General features: G+C 36.9%; 1 protein-coding gene across 5 annotated transcripts in view; it reads left to right on the forward strand.

Moving 5' to 3' along the window:
- Window positions 1-15,703, forward strand: part of SWT1 (SWT1 RNA endoribonuclease homolog) — a 43,968-nt gene that overhangs the window by 516 nt on the left and 27,749 nt on the right. For 3 of the 5 annotated variants that reach the window (XM_037403943.1, XM_037403945.1, XM_037403947.1), the window contains exons 1-13: window positions 61-177; window positions 427-501; window positions 3,901-3,959; window positions 5,516-6,272; window positions 7,599-7,664; window positions 7,794-7,850; window positions 8,484-8,613; window positions 8,736-8,837; window positions 10,397-10,585; window positions 11,159-11,252; window positions 12,625-12,764; window positions 13,599-13,750; window positions 15,018-15,156. In XM_037403943.1, coding sequence (XP_037259840.1) covers window positions 157-177; window positions 427-501; window positions 3,901-3,959; window positions 5,516-6,272; window positions 7,599-7,664; window positions 7,794-7,850; window positions 8,484-8,613; window positions 8,736-8,837; window positions 10,397-10,585; window positions 11,159-11,252; window positions 12,625-12,764; window positions 13,599-13,750; window positions 15,018-15,156 — 1,981 coding nt within the window. In that variant the 5' untranslated portion in view covers window positions 61-156. Of the gene's footprint in view, window positions 1-60; window positions 178-426; window positions 502-3,900; window positions 3,960-5,515; window positions 6,273-7,598; window positions 7,665-7,793; window positions 7,851-8,483; window positions 8,614-8,735; window positions 8,838-10,396; window positions 10,586-11,158; window positions 11,253-12,624; window positions 12,765-13,598; window positions 13,751-15,017; window positions 15,157-15,703 lie in introns of those variants that run through there. The other 2 variants (XM_037403944.1, XM_037403946.1) reach the window with 2 other exon arrangements.

Genomic DNA, 15,703 nt, shown 5'->3' on the forward strand with positions numbered 1-15,703 from the left:
GGCTAGTTGTGTCGAGAATGGTGTAGCTGCAGGGACACGTCGCGATATTACCACCCCACCTCCCCCCAGCGGGGTGTGTGTGTGTGGCGCCCTGGGGTGTGTTACATGATTGGAACTGCTTTAAAACTTGACGCTTGTACGACTAAATGTTAAAGGATGTATGCCTCTATTGCTCTGGTATGTTTGCTGGTACAAAATATGCCTCTCTGGACCAGATGGCAGAGTAATTGCCATCTTTTTTTTTTTTTTTTCTGTGAAGTTCTCTCAGTCACAAGATGTGAGTAATTAACCCTGTTGAAATCTGCTGTGGCTCTGAAATGAGAAAACAAGAGTATTTTTTTCTCCATGTAGTTAAAATTTTAGGGTTTATACCATCTGGAAATGAAGACTTGAAATAAATAATAATGGCAACACTGTTTTTTCTAGGTTTTGAAGATGTCTAAAAAGAAACTGAAGAAATTAATGGGAAAGGAAGACTGTTTGGATGGCTGGGATGACAAAGTAGGAACAGCTGTATTATTATCACTATTTTAATTCAACCCACCCCACCCACCCCCTATTGAAGAGAAGACCAGGAATTGTTTAGTGGTCTTATGATTCAAGGATGAATCAAACTCAAAGGTGTGGTCATAAAGAACAGCAGAAAGGTTGAATTGGTCAGATAAGTGCAAGTGCTGGCCAGATGACTATCATCTGTTTTTCTCCAGAGGCTGTGAGTAGTGTGGGTATCAGAAAATAAGTTATTTTACTTCAGTGTATTTTCCTGGTTGAGGAAGTTTGAGCTTGAAATTGTTATCAAAATCACTACTGTTTTCCTGAATTGTTCTTTATCTTGGATCATGTATCCTAACTTCCTGACTAATCACAAATCATACTTTGCAGCATTGTTGGGAAGCAACTCTCCAATGTTTCCTTTTAATCACTGAGATTATATCAACAACCAAAATTCTTAGTATACTCTGGTATATATTTGTATCTAATGAGGAAATTTTCACTAAGTTGCTTGTAAAGTGCAGGTGCTGCAGGGATGATAATCTTTCTGGTCATGCTTTTATGCTGCTTTTTAAAATGTTTTTTTTAATGTGTTTCTTAATCCCTTTCTGGGAAGTTAATTTCTGCCAGTTGTATAATATATATCCAGTAAATCAGTAGTTTAATAAATCCACACTTAAGTTTGCCAGGTTTTTTTCCTTTAAATTTTGCAAGGCATATATGAAATAAGAGCTTTTAACTGTCTTACTGTAAATGTCTCAAAAAATGTTTGGAAGTGTTTGTAAATGAGCATACTATTATGGCCTTATAAACCAAAATATGCATGTTAGAAGGCTTTTGCTTGTAGATGTTTTTCAAAGACGAATGTTTGTAACTGGTTTTCCTCCTGAATTCCTTATTATTCAAGTTGTCTTTTAACATTAACTTATCCTAAAGTGGTGGGTTGTTTGGGGTTTTTTTGACTCCTGTAATACAGAGGTTAAAAACACGGCTTAAAACCTCGTATGATAGCTGTATTGCCACTGCTAATGCCTATACCCTATATATATATTATATACTATAGTTTTGACTGTTGCATGACTTCAGTCTGAGACTGCATGAAATACTGCTGCTATATGCAGACATTGACCAGCACAAGTGGCAGTGAGAACCCAAACTAATAATACCAAAAAAAAAAAAGAAACGTCTTGATAGTACCAAGTGTTTTTTCAGTGATCACAATATGGATAAGAGGTGTCTTCAGCTCTTAAGGTGAGAGTAAGCCATTTAAGTAGAGTCATAGTTAGGCATGATTGTGCAGGGGCTTTGTGCTTTTTTGTGTGGTGTAGGCATGACTACAGATTACAGAAAATTTTATGCCTGTTGGCTTTAGTTTGGCATATAATTCCATAAATACGAGTGAAAGGACATTTGTCACAGTATAAATTGGAACAGCTTTACACAGAGCTGTCTGGAGGAGAACAGCACAGCTGCCTCTTGGTAACATGGCCTGGATCGCAGCAGGTGATAAGGTAGTCATGGGACTGTAAACAGAACGCCTAAACCAGTCTGCTCCAATGGGGCCTCATGCTAAGAGGAAAGTAACAGTAAGAAAGCTTGCTTAAGGTTACCAAATTAAGTGAAAACCAGAGGATTATCAACAGACATGAGAAAAGGAGCTAGATTGAAAAGAAATACTAAAAACACCATGAAAACTTGTGGTTCTAGGGGAATAGGCATTGAGAGAAAGCAGTAACTGAGCAGCAGTCAAACTGGGCTTGGTATGTCCCACTAGCATCGTGACCCCCACCTGCCCTGATAGGCTATTGACAGTGTCTGGCAGTCAAGGTGCTCTGCATTCCAGCTGGTGGAGCGACAATATGGGGGTACATTCTGTAGCACCCCACGTGTTGCATGTGTGTACATGACTTTGTGGGGGGCCTTTCTTACCAGCATGGGCGATAGCAGGTTGTAGGAAGCGTTACAGCTGCCTACATGACTGGAGCACCCATGTCTTCAACCGTATGAGCATCTGTGCCAAAGTGTATACCGTAGGGGTGTGAGATTAAAACTTCCTGGTACCAAGTCATCTGATCAGGTATCATTTTATAACTGTCTGTTATACTTTTTCTGCTGGTGTTGTTCCTGAGTGTGTAGTTCACTGGTTGCCAGTTGAGTTGTTAATAAAACACTTTGATTCCTATTTAATTATAATTTTGCGAGTTGAACAAGTCTTCCTACAGCAGGTTGTGTTGATATGATTCTCAGTGGCAGCAGCCTTTGACAGCCTTCTAGGTTACTATTTCATTAGTTTTGCTGCTGTTACAACTCTGGAACCAACCACAGGCAGAAGTTCTCAAAACTTACTTAATTCATTAGGACTCCACTGCTTTCTGTAACCTTTTAAAAAAAAAAAAAATAAAAAAACCCCAATACCAAAATGCTTTCTGATGTGAAAGTAAAATAGCAATAACTATTGCAAAATAGCAGGCCTTTCTAGTTAGGAAAATCTCTGCTGCAGTGACCTAAAGGTCTTTCTGAGTCAGCATGACCCAATTATTGAAGAAGTGAACTATTTGTAAAAGGCTCTACTGTCTGGAGCTTCCTTATCTGAAGTAATCCATATGTTACTATTCCATGTTGTAACTCCCTACACCCTGCTGCTGTTTTGGGAAAACTGAGTCATATAACCCAAAGGTATATAAAAATTAACTGCCTCATGGGGCAGAGTTCATGTCAGCAATCTGTCATTTTGCTGCTTTCTGTCTTCTCCCGTAGCTGCAATAGTAAACTGTGTTCTGTTCTTACCTGATCAAAGTTACCTTCCAGTTATTCCACAATACAAATGCTACACAGCTTGTGATATAGATCTGTCAAACAGTGATATAACTGCTTTCTAAACAAGGACTGTTCAAGTTATTTGTCTGGGGACTGTCTTTACTCTTAACCATGCATAACTGCAGTTTCACAGTTCTACCTAAGTAGTAAATCTGATGAGAGTTAATTACACATCTTTTCTGCACAAAAACATCCCATAGGAATTTCCTCTCTTTGGCCTTACATAGTGGGTAGCTGGAAGCAGTCTTCAGGTGACTTCCTTTTCCCTAATAGTTTTTATAAATATATATTCTACATACTGATATATTTGCAGAGTATATGAAACACATTAGTCTTAAATGTGTTCTGATTAGTTGAGTTTCCTCTGTAACCCAGGACTGTGTGCCACATTCAATTTTTCCTCTTGTGGTGTTCTTAAATATGAGAAAATCAGAGTACTAAATTATAGCAAGTTATGTGGCTGCCTTTTCCAAGGTTAACCTATCTAAAATCAGTGAATCTAGTATGGAATAATAGTTTGTTCCATTGTACAAAGGTGGATTTTTAACTGTGGTTTCCTCTGCAAGCCCTTGGATTTTTTTCTTCTTTCAGAACTCTGAAGAAACAAGATCTTACAACTGTACTATGAAAGGAGAGACAGAATTTCAGAGGTAAATTCCTGTTCTCTCATTAAATGGAACTACTTAAAAATAAGACACGGACTTAAAGCTTACTGAATTTAGGAGTTTTGTTCGACTTGTTCACCGAATAAAATACAGTATTTTTAACTGATGAGGTGTTGGCATTGCATTAGTGAGTAGATCCTAGCTGGGCAGTTTGAGATAGTTGAAGAAAACGGGGTTCAGAATTACTTTTTTAAACTCTTGATGTATGCCTCTACCTTTCAGATAAGGTAGGAATTATATCCTTCCAACACTGCTGTCCTAGAGAGGTGGGGTGTTGTGTGTGTTTTTTTTTTCTCTTGAGCACTACCTTGTTGGTTTATATTGCATATGACACATTTTGTTAGCAAAAAAAGGCACTAATGGAGTCTGGAGGATAGTTCTGCGGTGAACTTAATACCTTTACCAGATTCCTGTACTCCTGAAATCATTGATTTCTCCTGATGCTTGAAGTAATTGATTCCAAGACAAAGAAAGCAAATGTAAACAGTGTTTGAAAGCTACTCCATATAAGGTGAGAATGTTCTCATGGATCCTGAGCTTTGGATTGTTTCTTAATTATGGCAAAATGTTGTTGCAGTTTCTCTGTTAGACCGGAGTTAAGTCATAGGATACTCAGCTGCATGCATACGTGCTGTTAAGCACTGTTTGTTGGTACAGTATGATAAAACCATAAAACAGTAACTATGTTCATGTCAAAACTCTGTCCAGTCCAGTCCCCCATCCCTGGCAGTGGCCAGCAGGACGTGCATAGGGCTTACAACACATGAAACAAGACAAGTGCAAAACTTTTCCTGTTGTACACCCATCCAGCTTCTAAGAACCATTGAGGGGTCTCCTAAGTCAGAAGTTGCATCTCAATCAGTGCATTTAAGTTGCCTGTCCTACACGAGTTTGTCAAATGGCCTTTACCTCCCCAATGTTTTTAGCAATACGGTTAACAGAGTAGGCTAGAAACTTTTTTGGATATTTTAAACCTAGTATATGATAAATTTATTGAGTATTTGCTCTTACAAGAAAATTTCCTATTAATTTTTCATATAATTAATGATTTCTGTAGAATGTTGGTTTATTCCCACCAACCGTTCCTTTTCCAAGTTCTCCAGTCTGTTTATCCTGTAATGTTTTAAAGCTGTGTGGTGCTTGGCACTGTGCAACCAAGCTGAACTGCAGCACACTTGAATTTTAGGATGACATACTTCATATATCATTAAACTGCTATTAAAATTTATCTGTGTGCTAAGATAAAACTAAACTTTGTAGGGCATCTCTCAAAGCAATAGATAGTGAATGGGGAAGAAGCTTTTTCTCAATCTTGTAAGCTAAAATAGCTGTACAGCTAGGAAAAATACAAAACGTAAAAATGCTGTGTCAGACTGTTTTAAAGGACAGATGCTGCTGCAGGTTCATTTTTAAGAATGTACCAAACTGGTACTTAAAAATACTTGGCTGTAACTGCCTAAATCAAGTACAAGCTTTTTTCTTTTGTTTGTTTTTACATTAACCAAGCTAATTAGATTACTTTTCTTGTAATGTTTCTATAGATCCAAAGTGGAGAAAGATGGGCAAGAGAAGAAGCAAGACCAAAGGTCTGGTATTTCTCATGGTAATGATGGAAGATCCCAAGGAAAATCTGCAAATAGAAGCAAAACCACAGACAATTCTTTACTGCAAACTGGAAGGCAAAAGAAAATAGTTATCCAGTTTAAAGCCAAAGAAATTAAACATGGTAAAAGTACACTCACTCCTGACATAGTGAGTACTACTAGCAAGGGAAGTTTTAAAAAAAGTCGTTTTGATGGAACAGAAGGAAAAAGACTCTGGCATAGCTTTGCAGTTCAGAGGGACAAGGCACTGAGGAAAAAGGCAGAGAAAGGTAAACTTTGCAAACTAAAGGCAAAAGTGGAACAAACTATGTTGGAAAAATTTAAGTCTTCTGTGTATGATTTAGATGTACCACATAAAACAGGAGATGGATCAAAAAAGCAGAGTGAAGATGTCAGAGTTCAAAAAAAGCCATCCAGTACTTCTACAGGGACTGTGCGGGATGATAGACCTTTCACTAAGAAACCAAACGTATTATCTAGGACTTGGGAAGAAGAGTATGTAGAAGAATATAAGGAGTTTTCTAAGACAAAGCAGCATGTGACTAAACATATGCCATCACACTATTTGACTGAAACATCACAACGATGGGACTCTTGTAAATGGAAAAAACAGGATGCTGATTCTGATAAAGCTGCTGGTAATTCAAGGACTGAAGAAAGGGACTTCGAGGCTACAGCATCATGTTCTAAGCAGGTAATGAGGACCCAGTTCTTTGTATTACACAGGTAGATGTTTCAGGCTAGTTTCTGAATGGCAGCCAGTTCTTACATGAGCTGTCATCTTACAGATTTCAGACAGGATTTCATAGCTAACTAGATAGATTTTTCTGATCCCAGTGCAAGCCGTGTTAAAACGTCCCTCTGCTAAATGCTTAAACAAACTGGAAGAAAGGTCTTATGTATTGGGGCTGTGTCTGCACGTATGCTTTCATAGCTTTACTTGGCTGCTGGGGGTATGGAATACTCCTGTTTGGGTTTGTCAACATAATTTTTTTTGGAGCTGGCATGTTTATATCATTTATTGCATGACAGTTGCTCATAGCTGACAAAGTGATGTCAAGAGAACTTTGTTGCAGATCTAGGATTAAATTTATGTTTCCTGCAGAACTTTGTGTTTGACTGTGATCAGTTTGTTTCTGAGTTCTAGTTTGTGTTTGGCTCTGCACCTCAACTTTGTCTTGAGCATGGTTACTTTTTTTGTTGTTCTCATTTAACATGCCTAGTGGTTTTGGAGCTTTCAGTTCATGTTATGGTGGCATGATTATTTTGTGTGTATGCAAAGATAGTAATTATGTGCAGAATCATGGAATCATTGAGGTTGGAAGGCACCTCTGGACACCATCTAGTCCAGCCCACTTGCTCAAGCAGGGCCAGCTAGAGCAGGTTGCCCAGGACTGTGTCCAGTGTGGTTTTGAATATTTCTAAGGATGGAGATTCCATGACCTCTCTGGGTAGTCTGTTAAACCACTTTCACCATAAAAAAAAAAAAATGGGATATTCAGTGTTCAGGTGGAGCTTGCCGTGTTTCAGTTTGTGCCCCTTGCCTCTTGTCCTAGCACTGGGCATTGCTAGGAGTCTGGTTCCATCTTCTTTACACCCTCCCATCAGATATTTATAAACATTGATGAGTCCCTCTTCTATTGAGGCCAAACAGTCCCAGCTCTTACAGCCTCTTGTATGATGTGCCCCAGTCATTTAATCATTTTAGTGACCTTTTGCTCAATTTACTCTTATTAAATTCATGTCTGTGTGAATTCATGTGGGAAGTCCAGAGCAAGAATAACATAGTCACAAACCCACAAGAGACTGGGAAAATGGGCTTACGGTGTAATCCACTATAGTTATTTTAAAATAAAGCCATCTTCTAAGCCCTTTTGAAATGATACGTAGATGCTTCATCATGGATATTGAAAATAGGTTTTACGTTACCTGTTTAATTCACTTCAGAATATTCATTGTTCTCTAACAAGCACTCTAAAAGACTGACGCATGTTCTACTTCCATTCCTACTTGCTTTTAGAATTTTGAGGTCCTGTGCATGTCTGACTCCTACCAAGAAGGTGAGGACAAAAAGTCTGTCCAAAAGGTTGGTGATGTACTTGTTTAGCACTACAGAGGTATATTTCAAACCTCTTTGACATGGGCATCACTTGTTCCTCAGTATTCCTTTATATTCTGTGGTGTTGGTATGGTTTTTTTTCAATTCTTCCTACAGAGCTTCGAAGCCTTTCCACCAACTCAAGACAGCCAGAACCCGGAAACAGACCAGGAGGTTAGTAATGCTTTAATTTAACACTTCAAAGTGGTATTAAAAACTCAAGGCACCAAGGTTGAGTATCTGGACAATTCCATGCCCTTTCCTAGTATTTTGCATTGTTGGCTTATGAGCTACACTTCAAAAAATGTGGAGGTGTTTGGTTTTTTTTTTTTTCAAATACTAAACAGACTTGCTCAAGTATTGCTGATTAAGAACTTTCTGAAGGTAGATTGCGTTTCTGTTATTCTCTGTCACACAGGGAGTCTTCATAGTTGCTTACATATTCCAGCTATCTCATTTTCCATCCTCTAACTTCCAAGTTGGAAAAGATACTTTTTAAGAAACACCTGTCAGGAAACTTGCTGTCTATGTAGCAAAAAATGAAACAAATTATTTGGGGACCAGGTAGAAAGGTTATAAGTCTTCATTCTAGGCTGTATTTTGGACATCTTTTGTGGACTTCTTATAGTGGAGGATGTGCAGAAGGTTCTCATGGCTTTACGTTTGCTGCACCAACTTAAAAGTTTTCATGCTTCATTTTTGGTCCGTTTTAACTCAACAGCATTAATGTGAAAGTATCTTTTTGGGGAACAATTCATAAGTGATTACTTACAATGGATTTCATACATGCAATTTTTTTTGTTGTAGATGCAGATAGTTGAAGATTTGCATGTTGCTCGTCTTCAGAAGAGGATGGCACTCTCCGTTGTACAGACTTGTGGAGAACTTACAAGTATGGAAATAGATCTTCCAGAACAGGATTTAAATATTTCTGCTGGTAAGTCATGATTTGATTTCTTTGATATGTACTTGCAACTAGTTATTACAGTCAATGGTCTTAGTAGAGAGTATGCAACTGATTTTTTTCACACTTTGATTTTTTTCTTTTTCCCTCCTCAGGGACTTTTACTTCTGGACTAAACATGTTAGTGGTGATTGACACAAATATAATGATTAGTCACCTTGAGTTTGTCAAGTCCCTGAAATCTGAGGATATACCAGGTATGTGAATACATGGTGATCAATAAAGCATTTTAAGAAAAAACATGATGCGAGACCTTCAGGCTACGTGAAGAATAACAAACCTGGGCTGCTTAAAAGGGCAGCAGGTTTCATATAAAGGCAGAAGGCTCACACTTAGTAAGAGGCTGGTTCTATGAACCCAGATAGGTTCTTGCCTCTTAAGGAAAGTTCAGCTCTGAAATCAGAATCTACTGTGCTATAGCTGTGTACCTACAGAGAGTCATAGTCAGCATTCCCAGAATGTGCATGAATTCTTAGAGGTAAGTAAGTCTTACCCACTGTAAGAATGTACTTTTAAGCGTTTAATCCATTACTAGTGGTAATTAGGATTTCTACTCTTTTTAGCATATTTTTTTTTTCTGGAAATCTAAAACCATTTGAAGTCTGATAAGCAGTCAGTCAGTACTTTATAGCTGTCTTTGTAAAGGTCACTGAATTCACAAAATGAGCGAACAATTTCTCAGGGATTCAGAATGCAGACCCTGGCTTTAATGTGTTGTGTAGGTTGTAGTGATTTAATGTTAGCAGGATTAGAATCGTGATGTCACTTGGTGGCAGACATATTTGGAGTCTATCAGAATACTTAAGAGTGCTTTGATGCTTTCTGCTAATGAACACATTTATTCCAGCCACCTGGAAAATAACTTTAATAAGGGCCTGAGTAATTTTCAAGAGTGTCAGACTGCATTTCTCTGTCCCATATTAGGAATGGTGTCGCATTGTGTACACTGGGATGCCTTTTTGAGACTATTGCAGCTTCCAATTTCTGGTCCTGCTCCAGACCCCTTATGTTCAGAAGGCTGCTGATTCCTGACCTGTTTGTTACAAAGCAGATATATATTAATGTATTTTTTCAAAATTGTATTCTTATAATGTGAATGAGAAAGAAAACCACTGAAGTATTTGTTGTGGGTAGACCAGTGGAACAGTCAATTAAATTTCTGATTTACCATATATTTCATACATGAGAGTTTTAAAGTTCAGACCATACTTACATACAAATGAAACCATGGTCCAATATCCATATTTCCCATTCCTGGCTTAGGAGTGCTAGTTGGCAATTAGCACAAACCATTGCTCCTTCTGTTTGATGATTGTTTTGGCACAGGGACTGTTGTGGTCATTCAGTTATTTTCAGGCCATTATTTCAGCTGCTGTCACCTTGAACATCTTCCAGTGAGTGTGTCACAAGATGGTAATTGCTACAAATGTATTTTATAATATTGCTACATGCTGTTGTCACAGTACTCGGTTGATTAAAATTGTGTCTCGTTTGTTTGCCTAATGTAATTTTTAAATGTAACCAATGTAGTGCTAGTTTGAGCTTAGATTAGGAAGAAGGAACTTGGCCTTTTTCAGTTTTTCATTTTTTAATGCTAGATATTCTTGAGCATGGAATATGAAAATTACTGGCAAAAAGATGTGTGGACTTACATGAAGATGATGTTTGAATTAAAAGTTATCTGTAGTAGTTTGCTTTGCTCTTCAAAATGTCTTTGCTTTTTGGTTGTGTGTGTTTTGTTTTTTTTTTCTTGCAGGTGTTGGCAGACTTGCATTAATAATTCCCTGGGTTGTTCTACAAGAGTTGGACAACTTGAAGAAGGGGAAAATGTTGCAGCACGTTCGGGATAAAGCTATCCCTGCAGTCCAGTTCATCTACATGTGTCTCAAAAACCAAGATTCAAAATTGTGGGGGCAATCCATGCAGCTTGCTTCTCAAAAAATATGTAATATATGTGCAATCAATTTGTTTTGGGTACTTAATCCTTGCAGTTCACCTAGTGTGAACCTTAGCACTAAATTCTGAGTTTAACACAATCTTCACTCTGCAGTTTGCTAATTAAAATTAGCTAATAGCTTACAGCAGCCTTAAGAGCGTATCCAAGGCTATAGTATGCAAATACCTTATTAGTGCTTTGTTCACTAGTTTTTTAATCAGTTGCTTCTCACTTTTAGCTACATCTGTTAGTAAGTAGGGGATTAGTTAATGAAAATTCATCTAGTTACTTTTACCTGTGAGCTGATGACATGTTGTACGGTTTTGCTTTTTACTCTGTCATCACAAAATCTAACGTACTCAAATTTATATGTGGCTCACTCATTGTATTTTGGCAAAACCTTAGCATTTTTAAGTGGAGTAGTAGCTAAGAATGCAGAGCTCAGATCTGTGTTTAGATTTGGACTTCTCTGTCATTGTTTGGGGAGTATTAAATTTAAAATCAGTGCCATGACTGCACGGAAGTATTTCTTATGTTGAGTTACTTCTAAACATGTCAGGACTGTCTTCACTAAATTTGCAGATGGCCTGAGTGACGAGAACAATGACGATCGTGTTTTACAGTGTTGTCTGCAGTATCAGAACCTCTTTCCTCAGGCTGTTGTCATACTCTGCACGTGAGTTCCTGTGTGGTTTACACCTCCTGAGAGACCTAAAGTCTCATGCCAAACACACTATTTTCCAGTCATATCTTAAAATAAAGAGCTGTTTCTGAATGCCATCCTAAAAGCTAGAATAGAAGGATATAATAAAACACAAAGACTGTAGAATTAATCGCCTTCACGTGCCTGAAGTAGATTTAAGTTTACTCAGTATTGAATTTTAAAACTTCTGAAGCATAGTTTTCTCAGATTTTACTCTGATTTCTCATTAGAAAATATCACTGGAGTTACAAAATAGAAAAAAGTGTTTGTATTAATGACTGAGAGCCAGTTAGATACCTTGTTTCTGCTCACCTGGTTGGGAGCAGTGATGAACATTGTCAGGGGTTAATCTTAGAGGGAAGATGGTGATACGTTTGCATCTGTTCTTGTTTTGTGAGGGTAACAGCTGACTTTCTGGGTATTGATGCTCAGTTTTATACAAGTCACATGAAGCTAATTTTTAAAGTGCTCATATTCCTTGGCAGGTACTGTAAACAGCTTGCTTTCTGGTCTTTGCTAGGACCATTTCCTGCATGGTTTTAGTAAGGGAGGTTAAGACGCTGTTGGTTTGTTTTAAGCAGACATGTGGATTGGGTTGCAGATGGAATTCACTGTATTGGTAGGGCTATTGATAATGATTTTGGGTTTCTGAGTGAAGAACAAGAGGTGACTTCAGAAGTGCTTTACATCTGAAAATCCCTTTATCAATATAAGCCATGGGAATCTTTAAGAAAGTATTAGGATTGAACTTCATACTGCTTCTTTATAGTAGTACTGCTGGAGCAGCATACACTTCAGGGAAGCATCTGGAACAATGCTGTGGCCAATAGAACAGTAAACCGTATGAATTTATTGTAGCAATTGAGTAAGATAATACTGTTTAAGAATTATTGCCTTGTTTGCATTCCAAGATCGTAGCAGCTAGACACCATTGCTATGGTGTTTATAGTTGTTTTTTTCTTAAAGCAAACCTAGATCCTGAAACATCTTTCAGTTTGCTTCTGATTTTTTTCAGAGTAGATGCTTTAGTTAATTTTCTGGTTTAATTTTTTCTACTGCTTCTAACTGCTTGAGAAAGCAAGCTTCATATATAGTGAAGCTCATAAAATAACCTTACTAAAGACAATTTTTTCAGTGTGTCTATTTTTATTACTTGATAGACTTTTATTACTTACTTTGTAGTTGTCCTGGTTTTGGCTAGGGTAGAGTTAATTTTCTTCCCAGTAGCTGGTACAGTGCTGTGTTTTGGATTTAGTTTGGCTTTAGGATGAGAATAATGTTGATGACACATTGATGGACAGTGGTAATGTCAGTTTTATGTCAACAATTAATTCTCTTCTCCTAGGGATGATAAAAATTTATGTAATAAAGCCATTGTGAGTGAGGTCAAGGCATTCTGCAAAGCTGATTTGGTTACTGCTCTACAGAATCTGAATGTAAACAGGCACCACCAGAGCTGTGTTGAGCTGCAACAGTCAAAACATGGTAAGTTTGTTTAATGTACACACATAGGTATGCTGGCTTTTGAGACATGTAATAATCAGTGTAGGAGAGAGAGAATAGTTTCTACTATAATTTCAGTTTTCATATACGTCAAATCTTTAGGAATGCTTTTTACTTCGGGCGGGTTTTTTATTTTCAAAGGTAAGTGGGTTTCTGAAGGTTTGAGACCTTTATTAAAACATCTGTCTCTTAGAGTTCTGGCAAATTCAAATGTGACGTATTCTTGTTTTATAGAAAAAACACAGCATGAATTTCCTGTGTTTATAGTAATTCGAAAGGTGTCATGAACTTTTTAGGACTGAAAAGAGGTTTTTCCAGTGTAGCCAGGTTGTGTCCTATTCTTGGTAGTTGTAAAGTTCAGTATGCTAAGATCACGCCTTATATTTTATACTTACACTTTTACCTGCATCCCAAATAGCAGAACTTGATTCTTCGGTTCCTTGTTCATTTTTCCAAAGATACAAATAGATCTTACAATATTAAAAAGTTATCTTCTTATACTTGCTGATATAGAGCCAGTGGGGTTACAGTCTTCAGTTATTTAAGAAAAAAAGAAATGTGGAGTAAGATCACAAAGGAATAATGCTCTGGGGAAATTAATCTTGGTTAGTAGCTCATAATTAAAAATACCCACAGTACAAGTGGGTATAACTAGAAATACTTGAAACCTAATTAGATGTAGCCCATCTGCTTTATGAAGAAATATAAAGTGCAGTCTGTCTTTGTTTATGGGAACAAGTTATTTGTGTACTATCAACATAAATTAGATATAGAAACAGTTGCAATAAGTACCTTTTATTATCATTGGTTTGACAGGTACAGAATATCAGAAAACAGGAAGAGCTGATGCTAGTCTTACTGCACGATTCCCAAATATACTTCCAGACCTTGAAAAGAACTTGGGAGAAGCTTTATCTTGTATTTTGGAGACAGAAATGAAAATTGCATTTGGAAACCTATGGATGGAGGTGGTTTCTTATGTCATCTTGCTTGGTATTTGAAGTGTTAAGAGGGTGTAAATATACTTGGTATTTTAATGATATTAGTACCTGTGCTAAGCCAAACAGCTAAGTCCTCTAGTTCATTAACATAACAGTTCATGGACAGTGAACAGTTCAGTGTTCAGTTTTATTATTTCATTTTGTAACAAGATTATTCCATTTGACCAGTAATGACTGTGCAGTATTTTAATTCTTTTAATAATACGGTAACAGAGATGTTGGCTGTTCAGTGTGAATTTTCAGAACTCTTTTTTATTGGTTGCATTAAAATTTATATTTTGAGTTTTCTAGCGTGGTTGAATCACTGCATTGTAAATGCATCTTTTTAAGAAATTATTCCATCATTTTTTTATCTTGCATAGAGGCACTGTTGTTGCAGACGCTTCTTCCCCATCTGAACAGATGTTTTTAGATACCATGTGGATAAAATTGTTCACAGCTAAAATGGTTACAACGCAGACGGAGAACTCCAAGGGTGTTAACAAGAACTTCCAAAACCTCACTTTTATCAAAAGTATTGATGACAGAAAAGAAATACTCATGTACAAGGCACTTTAATCCATGCTTTGGTTTAGATTGTATTTTATAGCTGGTAGGGGTTAGTTAGAAATTTACATTTATTGCAGATAAGCCTCTGTGGCTTTAAAAAAAGAAAATCATTTGCATGGGATGATTGTTGTTCCAAAAGATAGGGCTTTGATTAGCTGTTAAGCATTTAGGCACTTCTGATTAACTTAGTTGATTTCTGTTAACGTGTTTTCAAACTCTGGTTTCACTTGGTAGTAACAAATTCCAATTTTATTGCTATGTGCATATATTACTTTGTGTATTTATAGTCACAGTTAGGAAAAGTGTGTTTATTTTTACTTTTTTAACAATATTAGAGAAAGGCATATTTACCATTCTGGCTTTTTGTACACAAGTAACACATTAAAACACTAAGAGATAACTTGAGTATTTGGAGTGTTTGAGGAAAGGGGAACCAAAAATCATGAAAATTATTGTACATTGAATGCTTCTACATGAGCATCACTCTTTAACCCATGCTGCTGCTGTATCAAATCTTTTTTAATAAACTTGTTAGATCTGAATTTAGCCTTGTTTCTGAGAAATCATTGAGATTCTACCTCAGCAAGTACAAATCATAACATTATTGAAGAATAGGGCAGTTGTGAAATGTATGGGAAAATGTCTACATGAAAATCAGCCTTTGAGTTTATAACATATCTTTCAGATACTGTATCTGAAGCCACCATGGACATTAGGAAACTTGCTGAAGTGTTATAAAAAACACTGGATGGCTGTTTTTGGTTATGTTGTGCCAAGGAGTTTACTTTCAACCATTGAATGTCTCTATGAACACCTTTGTACAGGTAAGAATCTCTGAGAACATTTATTGTAAATTTGTAAAAAAACCTCACTGTTCCAGCTTTAGCAGTACTTTGAAAAGGCTCGTACTCTGTATGTTTAAATAGTAATGTGTTCCATCCTTCTCTGCTCTTTTGTTTTTTTTCCAATTTATGATTATCCAAATGGAGCCATACCTTGGACAGTTTTACTTACTTTTGTATTGATCCATAATCCATTCCCTGGATGGGTGACAAAATCCCAACACTGTTTTTGTAGCCTTAAAGGCAGAGTTGAACTGAAATTGATGAGCCATGAATTACATACCAAAAAAAAAAAAAGAACAAAAAACAAAAAAAACCCACCCCACACAAAGGAAAACAGAAAGCTTGTGCCAAGATCAAGTCTGCCCAAACTCTGGTCACCGGTGGTTTAAATATCACCTGCAAAAATCACAAAAATTATTTCTGAAATGCTTCGCTCTCACTTGTTTTTTTTTCCTTTTTGTAATTCAGCATTCTGCTGGCTTTTTTCTTTCTACTTTTTATACAAAGATAGTAAAAGCAAATATAT

This window comes from Falco rusticolus, chromosome 11, assembly GCF_015220075.1.
Source record: "Falco rusticolus isolate bFalRus1 chromosome 11, bFalRus1.pri, whole genome shotgun sequence".
NCBI lineage: Eukaryota > Metazoa > Chordata > Aves > Falconiformes > Falconidae > Falco > Falco rusticolus.